The following is a 13,769-nucleotide window of genomic DNA, read 5'->3' as shown; positions in this document are numbered from 1 at the left end:
CGGAGCTCTGATTGTAACAAGCGCCTCGTCGGCCACCGTAGCAATCGCGGCCTTAAACCGCACGGCGATCTGGAGGAGGAAAGAAGCTGGCTCGGCCTACGGTTGGTTGAGCTCAGGCTCCGCCCACTCACTCGTGGAGCCCCTCAGGAAAGTGCGGGGGGGAGGGGGAGGGAGGCAGGGAGAAAGAGGAGGCGCGCGCGCGTGGCCGAGCCTCGCTTCAGCGGACCATGGCGCCCAGCGGCGATGTAATGGGGGCGGCCGAAGACCTGGCCGATCAGGTGAGTTCCTCCCCTCCCTTCCTCGGATGGAATTCCGCGGCGCGGCCGGCCGAATGAGCCGCGTGTTGGGGGCCGTACCATCTTTGCCTGAGAGGAGGGGAGGGCGAGCTAGAGGAAGGTACCATTTCCCTCTCTCTTTATTCCCTTCCCGTTCGCCTGCCTTTCGCTAGCGGGGAGATGGCGGCGGTGAGGGGGAGAAGCGTCCTCTGTGGAAGGCCCGCTCTGCTTGCGAGGGGCGCGGAGGGCAGGGCAGAGCGGCGGCGCTTCAGCCCGAGGGAGGGGCGTCTTCCTGAGAGAAGGAGGCCGGCAGCCCTGTGAACCGCTTGCCTCCTTTTTCGGGAGAAGCCAGGAGGCCGGGACTTTTCTCCTCGGGCACGGCCGCTTTCGCTTCTCTTCGCTGGTCCGACCCTGCCGTGAGGTAGCGCGAGGCAGCTGCCTCAGGCGGCAAATTCCGAGGGGTGGAAAGCGTGCCTAGGGGCCTGCCCTGCAGCCCCTTAGTTAGCTTGCTGCCCTAGCATGGCCCACGCGCGAGTGAGGTGACGTGGGCCTGCATCTGGGGCGGTGAGAAGCTCTTGTCTTGCCTCAGACGTGCCAAAAGGTATCCCGCTGGGCCTGATCTGGATTGGAGCCTAAGACATGAGGGATGGATGGGCGAATTGACTCTGGGTGGGAAAACTAAAAGGATTGGATTGGTTGGTTGAGTTTACTTATATGCCACTTTTCTCCCACAAAGAGCTGCATAAACAATCCAAAAAGTTGCCAAATAAAGAACATGCCAGTTATTCAGAAATGACAACAGAATAAATTCGCATTGCGAAATAACCACAAGTGAGGCTTAAAGACAAAGTGAAACGAGTTACGTAACTGATAGCGAAGTTTCTGGTACTGGTCTTCCTGTCCTCAAGGAGCATGGCTTAAAATGCAGTTTACAGGAAAAAAGGGTCCTCTCTTCAGGCTATGTGATATACAACTGGCACCCATATCCTTACTCCAGAGGAGGCTGGCAGCAGCAAAAGGCTGTTGCTGGGAAGGGCCATGACGGTCAATCGTTCCCCCAGCCTCCTGGAAGTACCAACAGCTGGTGCGAAGTTGGCTTTATGCTGTACCAGTCCTGTGTGACATGGTATTTGTTTGTCAAGGATGTGGAATCTAATCCTCCCAGATGTTGAATTCCAACTACTTTTGGTCACAGCCAGTGTGGTGAGGGGTGGTAGGAGTTCATAGAATCACAGAATTGTAGAGTTGGAAGGGACCCCGAAGATCATTTAGTCCGAATCCCTGCAATGCAGGAATCTCAACTAAATCTAACCTGACAGATGGCTATCCAACCTCTGCTTAAAAACCTCCCAGGAAGGAGAGTCCACCACCTCCCTAGGGAGTCCATTCCACTGTTGAAACAGGTCTTACTATCACAAAGTTCTTCCTGATGTTTAGTCAGAATCTCCTTTCTTGTAACTTGAAGTGATTGGTCCAGGTCCTAGCTTCTGGAGCACGAGATGAACAAGTTTCCTCTATCCTCTGTGTGACAGCCATTTAGGTATTTGAAGATGGCTATTTTACCTCCTCTGAATCTCCTCTTTACCAGGTTAAACATACCCAATTCCCTTAAACATTCCTAATCAGGCTTGGATTCCATATCATCTTGGTCGCCCTTCTCTGCACGCGTTCCAGCTTGTCAACCTCCTCCTTAAATTGTGCCCAGAACTGGACACAGTCAGTGTTAGAAACTTAATATAAGCTAAGACCCAAATGGCACCTTAAACCTAGGTTATGGTCACCACAATGGAATGTATGTTTGCCCAGGGGGTTGGACGAGATGACTCTCAGATCCCTTACAATGCTACAATTCTATTATCACAACTATATGTAAAAGGTAAAGGTACCCCGACCATTAGGTCCAGTTGCAGATGACTCTGGGGTTGCGTTGCTCATCTCACTTTATAGGCCGAGGGAGCTGGTGTTTGTCCGCAGACAGCTTCCGGGTCATGTGGCCAGCATGACTAAGCCGCTTCTGGTGAACCAAAGCAGCCCATGGAAACACCATTTACCTTCCCACTGGAGCGGTACCTATTTATCTACTTGCACTTTGACATGCTTTTGAACTGCTAGGTGGGCAGGAGCTGGGACCAAACAATGGGAGCTCACCTTGTTGCGGGGATTCAAACCGCCAACCTTCTGATCAGCAAGCCTTAGGCTCAGTGGTACTATATGTAGCTTGCTCTTATTCATTTGCCCAGTACGCAAGGAGACACACAGTGGAAATGGAAATAGTATTAACAATGGAGTACGGTTTTTAAACTGTAGTTCATGAGTTACATTTAGGTGGCCTTTGGAAAGTCTGCAACACAGTCAAATATATCTGTATTCAGCCTTGTACTTAGTTTATTTGATGTGATGATAGAGGACTGCGAATCAGCTGGCTTGATGGAGATGACAGTTGCCAAAATGGTGCCCAGAAATCTCAATGTGGTTGCAATTGGACCTGCACCAGTAGCAAAACACACATGGAGAAATTTAGATACCTGTACTGCAAACAGTACTTCAGCTGTGGTCTAATCAAGGCAGAATAGAGCAGTGTTATTACTTCCCTTGATCTGGACACTATACTACTTTTGATGTATCACAACATTGACTCATGTTAAGCTTGTGGTCCAACAACATAGGAAAAGCCACAAGTTCCACATTTAACTGTATATTGACATTATTGGTATGGAATCCAACTAGGTGGAAGTGATTTCAGCACTGATTTGGCCACCAGGAACACCGCTTAAGTGTTGTGGTTATTTTCATACATCAGATATTTGTGTGTAATATACCTACATAGAGTTGGCCATTGTACTTTGTCCACAGCTGCAATTACAGTAAGTACTGGAGAGTAAAACAATGCATATGTAGGCTTAGAATGGGTTTCTGATTTGTGTCAATGATTGTGTGCATTGAGCTATGCAAGGTGAAGACAATTCTTCCAGGTTAATCTGGAATGAAAAGGTGTGATTATGTGTGTGCACTCTTACATTAAATGGGATTTATCAACTCTTTGCCATCAAGTGCATTTTTTAAATATGTTATTAAAGAGCTTCCTTGTACATCTACAGGTTATAAAATAATACCTGTTTTTTTCTTAACCTTTTTGGCAAATTCAACCAGTCACATGGTATGCAATGCAGGTCCATTAGTGAGCCAAAATGAACAAAACATTTTTTTTTGTTGCCTTGACTATCTTTGTGCCTTGTTATCTTTCTGGCAGTCAGGGCATTTTGGATAAGAGGATTTATTTTTTGCATGATACATTCAGGTATATAATGCAGACAACATTATGTTGGTGAAAAACAGGTTTATCAGTGTCCTGTGTATCTGAATTTGAAAGTTGTTCCCATGTTCAGTATGGCGTATTCCTGGACAAATGCATAGGATTGCAGCCTTGCAGCCCATTCTTAAGCATAACTGATCATGAGTTTTTTCTACAGTTAACCTTCAACATAATTTGTAAACTCAGTTTGTAAACTCAATTGCATGTAATTGGAATGGTAAGCATAAATGTTGTGATGTGTACCAAGGCAGAATGGATGGGCCTCATTGAGGGCAACTTTCTGAAGTTACAAGTTGCCTAAGGAATATGAAGTGACTTGTACTTCTTGTTCACATAAAGCAACACCAGAAGTTGCTCTTATGACTGTGAACTTTATATCACTTAGAACTGGTAATGAAAAGAAAACTTTATCAATTAATCACAATTTTTAATTAAAAGAAGTATTCACCAATCATATGGTATTTTATTAAATCAGTTAAACCTGCATATGTTCTTCATTTGAACAAACAAAAGTTTGAGAATGGGAAGGGAAGGTTACTTAGTTGATAAATTAGTCTATTTGTGTCCTGTCTGGTTCCATCTTAGGGGAAGCATTCCTTCTTATGTGAGAGATGCCTCTTCTAAAGTGGTGCCTACCACCCACAGTTTTTGTTAAGGACTTGAGTGAAAAATAATTCAAAACTTCATCACCGACTTGCCTTTTTAATCAGAGAACATGTTGAAATCAATTAAAAGTCTTTTAATTCATCAAACCAATTAAGTGTTGGCAGCTGTACCCTTGTGCTTGCTTACCTGGGAGTAAAGCCATTTGAATTCAGTAGTTGAATTCTAAATTGCAATTTAAATGATGCAGTTCTTGCTTTCTTTATTGTTGAAGTCTGCAGGGGGGGGTAGGAGAAGGGTCTTTAACAAGACTAATGATCCTTGCACAAAAATAGTGGGGCCAGTGTTGTGCTAGTATGCTAACCTCATGCTGCCATGGAATGTGCTGTACTGTCTGGGGCTCATCAACTGTTGAAGGGGCAGACCTTTTCCTCCCACAAAAGATCCAAGGGTGGTAGTCGATTGGATTTGTAGAACAGAATCATGTGAAGCATGTTCTCTGATCCTAGCCCCCTACCATGCAAGGATCATTTGTGGACAGTGAAGGGAGCTGCTGTTTACCACTGAAAGAAACAAAAAGTAGGAATTGGGCTTGGATACACTTTTTTCTGCATCCACTATTGCTTCCACTGTAAAGTTGCATGGATCAATATTATTATTATTATTATTATTATTATTATTATTATTATTATTATATCCCTTTAGGGCTCACAATTTTGAATGACACTGGGTGTAATCAGTGTTGTGCATGCAAAGTTCAGTTCACACAACAAGTCTTCCCTTTCCTCTCCTCTTGGGGCACCTCAAAATCTTCTCTGCAGGGTGCTGTTACTCTTTGGAGGAAATTATGAGGGTCATGGTACCCTGCAGACAACAGTTACGCTACCAGCTTGTTGCTGTAGTAGTTGTTCACAATCTCCATGGTGCTTCTCAGTTTATATTTATTATATACCCTCACAACAACCCTATGAGGGAAGTTAGGAGATAAATATTGTTTTCAAATTTACCACCTAGTTTTATTATGGTCAGATGAGCCTCCCATGACATGGGAATACATTGTTTGCTTTCTAGGCCTGTAAAGATAGTGAGATCTTAATGCAGAGAGGAATCACAGAGCGAGCAAAAGCACCCAAGAAGTAGCCAAAGCAGAATGAAGGTGCTTGGAATTTACATGTACAGTATAATTAATTGGTTGTAGAGTTTTATTCCATGTTATGGATCTCCAAAAATATTTCTGTTTTGTGCCATGAGTTTGCTTTGGCTTGGAGGAAATATTGGGGCTGGCCTCACAGCCCCCTTGAAAATATTGGGGGAGAGTGGCCCCACAGCCCCCTGTAGATGGCGCTCCTGATTCAGGCGGTTTGTGAAAATAATGCAGAACAGTTGGGGATATCTGTATTTGCCCTGCATTTGTTTTCCTCCCCTGCCCCCCAACAACATAGACAAAGGCCATTTTGATCGAGGCTGAACAGGTTAACAAAATAAAAAATAAAAAAAATCCTTCCAGTAGCACCTTAGAGACCAACTAAGTTTGTTCTTGGTATGAGCTTTCGTGTGCATGCACACTTCAATGATTTTCATTATATGTGAGACACTCCTTTGTCACTTAAGACAGGCGGATGCCAACATCAACAGGAACTGGTTTTGATGTTGCTGGTGAGGAAGGGGGGAAAGTTTATTAAGTAGTTCATCAAGGCCACTAGCCATTTTAAGTTATCTTTGCAAAAAAGAAAAAGTTTGCAAACTGCTACTTGAGAGGAATTTTTGTGTGAGAGGGGAGGTTGGGAGCAGAGAAAATGACTTAAGTCGGGAGCCACCACATCTTCAAACAGATAGAATTAGCATTTGGATTTACCTCGAGCAGCAGAATCTATATTGTTGCTTTGTCTCATGATATGAGGGGAAATGATAAGTAGTACCAGACTCAGACTCTGTAAGAGATTAGTTTCACTTGTCTACATGTTTCATTCAGGAGCAGGTGTGAAAACAAAAGTGTTTGGAGTGACCTACACTTGACCAATACACCAAGTTATAATGTCAGTAGCTTGTTTTTGCATGTATAAATTGGCCTTCCAGGTGTTAAACATATGTAGTATATATTTGCCACCCTGTGGAGCAGAAGAACCCAGAGATCATTTGGACGAAGTTGGTATTAAGTCTAGGCAAGGTTGACCTTCATTTCTGCAGCCATTTAGGGGCACTGTCCTGTCTCTCATGTTGTCTTTCTTTCGCTCCAGTTCTTGCGTGTGACAAAGCACTACCTACCTCATCTGGCTCACCTCTGCCTGATTAGCACCTTCTTGGAGGATGGCATCAGGATGTGGTTCCAGTGGAATGAGCAACGAGACTACATCAACATATCATGGGGAAGCGGTGCACTCTTAGCCACACTTTTTGTATTAATCAACATGTGTGGGCAGCTAGGTAAGGGCTTCTTCTTTTGGTGACTGGGTGGAGAATGACTGGCATAGATCTGGTATCCTCCATAGGTCTTGCTGCCAAAGGTGGGACACAACTACACGTTTGCATTCTTTCTAGAACTTTCAGGGAGTGATTTGCCTTGAGGGCCAAATTTAGAATGCAGACTAGGGATTAGGTTTCATGTTTACATAAAACAGCATTAGTTTTCATAGAATTTGTCAAAGCCCTGATCTTTGAAATTAGACACACTAAGATAGTATAGTAACCTCAAATGTTTACAACTCCAGAATAAAAATAAAATAAAACCTTACAGTTTAAACTAAAAAGGCTGGGCAAATAAAAAGATCCACCCAGTGCCAGAGAAGCTTCCTTGTGAAAAGTATCCCAACCCAGGCACCACAGCATTCTCCAACTGCCTTACTTCAGAAGACAGGAATTCAGGAATTGACCTCCAAAGAAGAGCTTAATATTTGGGCATGCTCATGCAGAATAAGGTGGCTTTACATACGTTAAAATATTTATAGTTCACCCTGTATCAAATTTATCTCCGGGCAGGGTACAAAACAATAATTCAAAATAACAATTTCATTAGTAAAACAAGAAGCATATAAAACAGTAAATAACTGTAATTTTAAACACAGAGCAGCCAACTACTATAATAGTAACTTGCAAAATTAACAGTTCATAAACGCCTGAGAAAATTACCTGGCACCAGAATGAGACTGACATTGGCAACAGATGGACCAAAGAGGGGAGCATATTCCACCATTCTTCATTTAAAGCTGCTTCAGGACAAGTGTAGGAAACGGGCATGTGGAAAACACTTTCTGTATTTTGTTTTCTCGTTGCAATTCTTCTGTTGTCCCTGAAGCACCTTCTCTCTTGTTCTTTTAGCTGGGTGTGTGCTTGTTCTCGCCAGAAAGTTCGTCCCTTACGCATGCTTTGGCCTGTTTGGAATCGTTTTCATGCAGGTGAGTTGAAAGTGTAAGGAACAAGATCTAGATCCCAGAGTGAAAAGATAGGCTCGGATCCAGTCAAGCTGCTTCAGGGTAGGAGGATCATGTTTTCATTTCTTTACAATTATTTACATGCTTCCGTTCCTTCCTAGAGTTTAGATCAACAAACACTATAAAATTTAAACAGAATATAAAGCAGTAAAATTCACAGTAGTTCAAATAAGCAGGAGGTTTGATTAAACAGAAAAGTTGTATCTGCCCTCCAGAACAGAAGTAGTGATAGAGCCATATAGGAATAAAATGTTAAGGTTTGAGGTATACTGAAATTATATGAAGTTCTGTATTTATTGCCGAATATCAATTGTAAAAGACAGCAATTCAATGTTTATTGCCAATAAGCTTCAATAAAACAATGTTCATTAACTATAACAACAATGCTTATTAACTATATCATTAGTCTTAAATGCTCAAACATGTTTTGACCCAATATTCTTCCTTGATTGCTTCTCTTTGCAAAACATTTTTTTCCATCTTTAAGGCAAAATACAGAATTCCATGAGTCCAGTGCAGCATTTGGCAAGTCTTGAGCTCATGAGCAAGTTGTTCAAAAGTATTATTCTACTTTCTGGTTGTTTTCAGCAAAGTAGGTGTGCCAAGTCCAGCAGATTGATTGTGATATGTACTTTCCTGGAGTAGAGTCCACTTCATTAGATGCCTAAAGTGTTATCCTACTGGATATACAGTGATGCCCCGCTAGACGAAAAACTCGCTAGACGAAAGGCATTCGCTAGCGGAAGGCTGCCCCGCAAGACGAAAAAGTCTATGGGGCTGCCTCGCAAGACGAATTTTTTTTTTCTGTCGCGCGAAAACCGCTACTTGTATTGGCGCTTCACTAGACAAAAAAATCGCTAGACGAAGATACTCGCAGAACGAATTATTTTCGTCTAGCGAGGCACCACTGTAATATGCAAAAAGAAAAAATATATATAAGCAAAAAGACGGCAATAATTGTCCAGTATTTCTTTGCAAAGTTCAATTGCATAGAATAGGGGTAGCTGACCTGCAGCACTTCAAATGTTGATGGACTTCAAACTCCCATTAGCCACAGCCAACTTTTCCAATAGTCAGGGTGATGGGAGTTGTTGTCCAGCAACATTTGGAGAGTCACAGGTTAGTCTCCCCTAGTTTACAAGATAAGAAGAGGCTGATCTAGTCACAACAGCAACCACAGACTAGATAGATAGTAGTAATTGTCATTGTGAGCGGACTACTCTCTTCTTAGCTTGTACACATTTGGGCTGTGCCTGGAACAGGAAAATTTCTTCTGCTATTTCTTGCATTTGATTATTCTCTGGCCTCAGTGTTTGCAGACCTCTTATCTCTGTATCTGTGTTTGTACACATCTGGCAGAGAACTCTTCATACTTCTGATAAAATGAGCAATAGTCCGCAAAAGCTTCTGTGCCAATAATCCCAGTCTTTAAGGTGGCTGAAGACTCTTTATTGTTTCAGCAGACAAACACAGCTACCACTCTCATTGTACATTAGTGATCATTTATTGTACTACACTAAGAATGTAAGAAGAGCCCTGCTGGATCAGGGCCAGGGTCCATCTGCTCCAGCATCTTGTTCTCACAGTGCAGAAGCAGAACCTGAGCATAGCAGCACTCTGCCCACCTGTGATTCCCAGCAACCAGTATTCAGAGGCACACGGACTGACAGTGGAGGCAGAACATGGACATTTGTCCAATTCTCTTTCAAATTGATGGCCATCACTACCTTGGGTGGGGAGATTTAGTTTAACTGCACTGTGTGAAGAATCAACTTCTTTTGTCTGTCCTAAATCTTCCAACATTCAGTTTCATTGGCTTTCCCCAATATGTGAAATTTAGAATTATTTTGTTTGCCCCAATGTACATCATTTTTCACTTGCTTACATCAAATTGCATTCCTCATTTTAATGCCTATTCGCACACTCTTGAGAATCTTCCTGAAAACATAAGTGTACATTAGTCTCACACACCAGCTCCCAATGAAAGGCGGCTCTTACCCCCAAAGCTGTTTTCTAGGGACTCTCAACAACTGTTCATGGCTGCTGCCAAGGAAATCATTCCTATCCCAGGAAATCTGGAGATTATGTAGAGCCCTTGAACTAAACTAATGATGGTGTCCTCATCACTACCTACTGTTTTCTTGTTTTTCAGACAATTGCCTACAGTATTTTATGGGACCTCAAGTTCTTGATGAGGTGAGTTAAAACCAGAAGGCATGTTGTGTTGCAACTCCACAGAGGATTCATGATGGGGTATTTTGATGTACTTCACCTTTGGTATGGGAAATGTTTCTCTCATTCTCTCACCCACATACCTTTATGTAAGATTATACAAGTTAGAGAGGGTTGACTTGTGTGCCTGAGAAGAGGCTGGTTGCTAGTTTGATGGTGGAAACAAGTTGCTTATACCGTAATCCCACCTCTAATATTACCGGCCAGTGATGCTATGCTCAGCAACATAGTGCAACTTGATAATGTCATGGTGACCACCCGCATTATAGGCAATCCCTTTCATGAGCATATGACTGTGCTCTGTCTCAAGCTCCTTTCACTCAGAACTCTCACAGTGTTGTCAACAGTCCCTGTAGATTGAAAAAGTGACCATAGTAATTCTTGTATAAGGACAAAAAGCATACAGGGTCTGCAAGTGGCCTCCTCTAGCTGCCCCCTCCTTAAGTGCTTGGCAGGCTGGAAGAGGTTTCTCTTCATAAAAAAATAAACCAAAGAGAGGTCCTTGTTTCTTATTGCATAAAGATGCTATCTTGATTGTGCTAAAAGCCAAGCAGGTTTTTTAATAAATAAATAAATAAATAAATAAATAAATAAATAAATCTCTGTTTCGCACTCTCAGATATTTGCTTCCACTAGTCCAAATGGTAACTAATTTATGGTAACTAATGGTAACTAATTTTTGTAGGCATTAGGAGGTGCCTCAGCTTCTCTGATAAAGCCAAAACAGTAATTTATAAAAACAAAACATAACTGTTTAGGCTCACAAAAGCTTCAACTCTAGACGCAGATTAGTTCAATAGATGGTAAATACACTTCTTCTTAGGAAATGGGGTTCTGAGAATCCAAAATCTAAAATAAAATATCTTTATAAACATTTCTGTACCCCTATGAGGATAGGGTTTACACTTGCCCTATTTTCAGGGGTTCTTGGAATCAAAGGTCCATTTCCAATTTTATTCATGGCCTAGGGGGCAGACACTGAGTCTTTGCTTCCTGTCTCCAAGCACATGTCAGGAGACAAAACAACAGGCTCTCTAATCTCTTGGGGAAAATTAGAGTCCTGCGATGGAGAAAAACTGTCAGCATTGGGGAAAGGATGACTCAGCCCTTTGGGCTGTGGACTATTCAATATTTTTCAAGTCCTAGAGTGGGGAAATACAAAACTTACAGGTACCAAAAATACCCATCTCAAAAAAGAAAACTTAGTAAAGCTCAGAATGCTCTCCCCAAAGGCAAAACGTGTAACCCCAAACAAATAAAACACAGAAGCAGGATCCCTCTCCCCACAAAGAACCCAGCAGCCTCTTTCCAACCATAAAAACCAAAGGCAAGGCAGGACCCATGTCCTGGCAAGTGTTAAGAGGCAAGGCTTTAAAAATTAAACTGGAGGAGGAGCCCAGTATGGAGAGCTTTCCCATTGTCTATGCTAAATCACAGAAGTGGTTGCAGGAAGAATATCCAATCCTCACCTCCTTGGGTTATCTGGACGGGGTTATCTTAGAACACTGAGAGAATGGGCAGCCATCTACCAGAAAGATATTGTAATCTAGGTTAAAGAAAAATACATGTATCAAGTAAGGTAAACTAGGTTTGCTGACTTTCAGAAGGGGGTTTTAACTGGTAGTAATTAAGTCAAACAGGCCAGAGTTGCCATAGGTGTCATTTAGAGGTGTGAAAAAAGAGCACCAGGTGCATCCCAGCAGTTAGGAAGGCGAAAATTGTGGGGTTAGGGAAGCAGCAGAATTATGAGAACACCCAGGTGCTGAGTGCTACTGTGTTACAGAATATGCCGTTTGATACCTCCATTGCAGACCCCAGGGCCAAATTGTCTGAGCCCCTTATATTTTTTTCTCCCTCATAGGAATTTGGCTCTCGGAGGTGGACTGCTCCTGCTACTTGCAGAATCTCGTTCTGAGGGGAAGTCCATGTTTGCTGGAGTCCCTACCATGGACGATATCTCGCCACGGCAGTACATGCAGCTTGGTGGGCGCTTGCTCCTGGTTCTCATGTTCATGACACTCCTACACTTCGAACTTGGCGCCTTCACTGTGAGTGGCATTCACCATTACAAGACTTGGTTGTGTTTTCTCTGTCTGCAAAATTGGCTGGTATTCTATGGAAATAAGCACAAACTCAGTTGGGCAATTGTGTGCTACCTCACCACTGGATAGTAAATAGACCAGGCCTTTGAAATTTAAGACCATTATCCTGACTAATAAAGTAAACTACTCAGTTTGGCTTTTGCTGCAGCCTTGTCACTTACCAAAGACCCAGGGATGGAGAATCTGCTAGACTTGACTTCTCTCCTACTCTGGGGTCTTTTTCAAACACCACTGGGCTGAATAGGCCAGGAAATGTTCAGAGTGCTGTTGCATCAGCTTACATAACACCTTGCCTGGTCTTAGCAATCACAGAGCTAGAACAAATTAAGTCAAATAAGAATACGTACACATTTTCATAATTCTAGTTACACGTAAGTTTATTTTGTTTTGACATTTTCATAATGTATTGAGGAGGTCACAACATTTGTTTTACTTGGGTGCATGCCTGATCTCTGTTGTTGATAACAAGTTGGGGACACTAGCCATTGAAGCAAAGAATGCATGAAATTGAAGCGTGGTATTTGTCTTCCTCCCTAGATTTTCCAGGACATCTTTGGCATGGCGCTTATCATTTTGGTAGCCATTGGCTTCAAGACCAAGCTTGCTGCTCTTACCCTAGTCATCTGGCTTTTCATCATCAACCTGATCCAGAATGCCTTCTGGAGCGTCCCCACTTACAGGCCTCTCCACGATTTTCTCAAATATGACTTTTTCCAGACCATGTCTGTCATAGGTGGCCTGCTGCTTGTTGTGGCGTTGGGACCTGGGGGGGTTTCCATGGATGAACACAAGAAAAAGTGGTAAAGATGGACTCTAAACAGAGCTCTGTGTGTGGGTGGGAAAGGGAGGGAAGGGGACAAAGTACAGCTTTTACAAACCTGTGTAGAATTTGTTTCTCCCTTGATTGATTCTCTTGCAGTTTATCATAGTTCACGGTTGCCTTATCAGGGTAGAAAAGCCTTTGCCTTCTATCCTGTTTGAGACATGTAAATTAAAGTCAAATTATATATATGTATGTATGTATGTATATTGATTTACTGAACTTTTATACTTATCCTTTGAGACCCCATGGTTTTCTGGAGCACTGTGACATATTGCCTTGTGAGAGGCCAGGATTAAAAAGTGGTTTTCTGGTAGAGTATGCAGGGGCATTCTAGATCCTTTGGCATTGCCCATTCCCTCAGAAGGAGGCAGGGCCAGCTTGTATTTTCACTCCTGTGCTGTGCTAATGAGGTAGTCCCATTGCCAGATAGATTCGGTCTGCCTAATGTCTAGAAATCAAAGCCTATGCTGGGTTTCTAAGGTCCACAAGTGTTTGTGATTATAAAGTATTTCCGCCTCTTTTCTCCTCTAACCTCTTCACACACACACACCCTGGCCTGAACACCTCTTAGAAGGACTCAGGGTGTACACGTGGTGCAGTTTTTGACTCTCTCTACCAAGCATTCTTCCCTTAGAGCTAGGACTTGCTGGAACAGAGGAAGCCTGAATTGCCCTGGAAGTAACACAATGGCAGAACCTCCCAACACCTAGACATGAGCCTGAATGTTGGAAGAATCTGGAAGGGAAAGACTGCTCTAAGGTAGGTGTGGGGAACATTTGGCCCTCCACATGTTGCTGAACTACACCTTTCAGTATCCATGGCTATTTGTCATGTTAGCTGAGGCTGCTGGGAGGTATTAAAGCAGCATCAGAAGGGCCATAGGTTCCCTACATCTGCTCTGAGGACCAAGAGTGCCTTTCAGGATGTTCTTCAAGACAAAGTGTCCAACTTAGGGAAAGAATAGAAGCAATGGATTTAAACCAAGGTGAGGAA

The 13,769-nt window shown here is 42.9% G+C and overlaps 1 protein-coding gene across 3 annotated transcripts; it reads left to right on the top strand.

Moving 5' to 3' along the window:
- The first annotated feature begins 227 nt into the window (after positions 1–227).
- LOC117060612 (surfeit locus protein 4-like) lies at positions 228–13,089 on the top strand. 3 transcript variants are annotated; one of them, XM_033172997.1, is made up of 6 exons: positions 228–278; positions 6,429–6,615; positions 7,507–7,583; positions 9,772–9,815; positions 11,713–11,899; positions 12,491–13,089. In XM_033172997.1, exons 1-6 carry the CDS (start codon positions 228–230, stop codon positions 12,755–12,757), a joined length of 813 nt encoding a protein of 270 aa, XP_033028888.1. In that variant the 3' UTR covers positions 12,758–13,089. The 3 variants fall into 3 exon arrangements, with proteins under 3 accessions (XP_033028888.1, XP_033028889.1, XP_033028890.1); XM_033172998.1 differs by lacking the exon at positions 228–278 and adding an exon at positions 5,324–5,347 and having other exon boundaries at positions 12,491–12,757; XM_033172999.1 differs by lacking the exons at positions 228–278; positions 7,507–7,583 and having other exon boundaries at positions 6,509–6,615; positions 12,491–12,757.
- The last annotated feature ends 680 nt before the right edge of the window (positions 13,090–13,769 follow it).

Source organism: Lacerta agilis, chromosome 16, assembly GCF_009819535.1.
Source record: "Lacerta agilis isolate rLacAgi1 chromosome 16, rLacAgi1.pri, whole genome shotgun sequence".
Classification (NCBI taxonomy): Eukaryota; Metazoa; Chordata; class Lepidosauria; order Squamata; family Lacertidae; genus Lacerta; species Lacerta agilis.
Note: the sequence above shows the minus strand (reverse complement) of the source record. Positions and strands in the feature narration are given on the sequence as shown.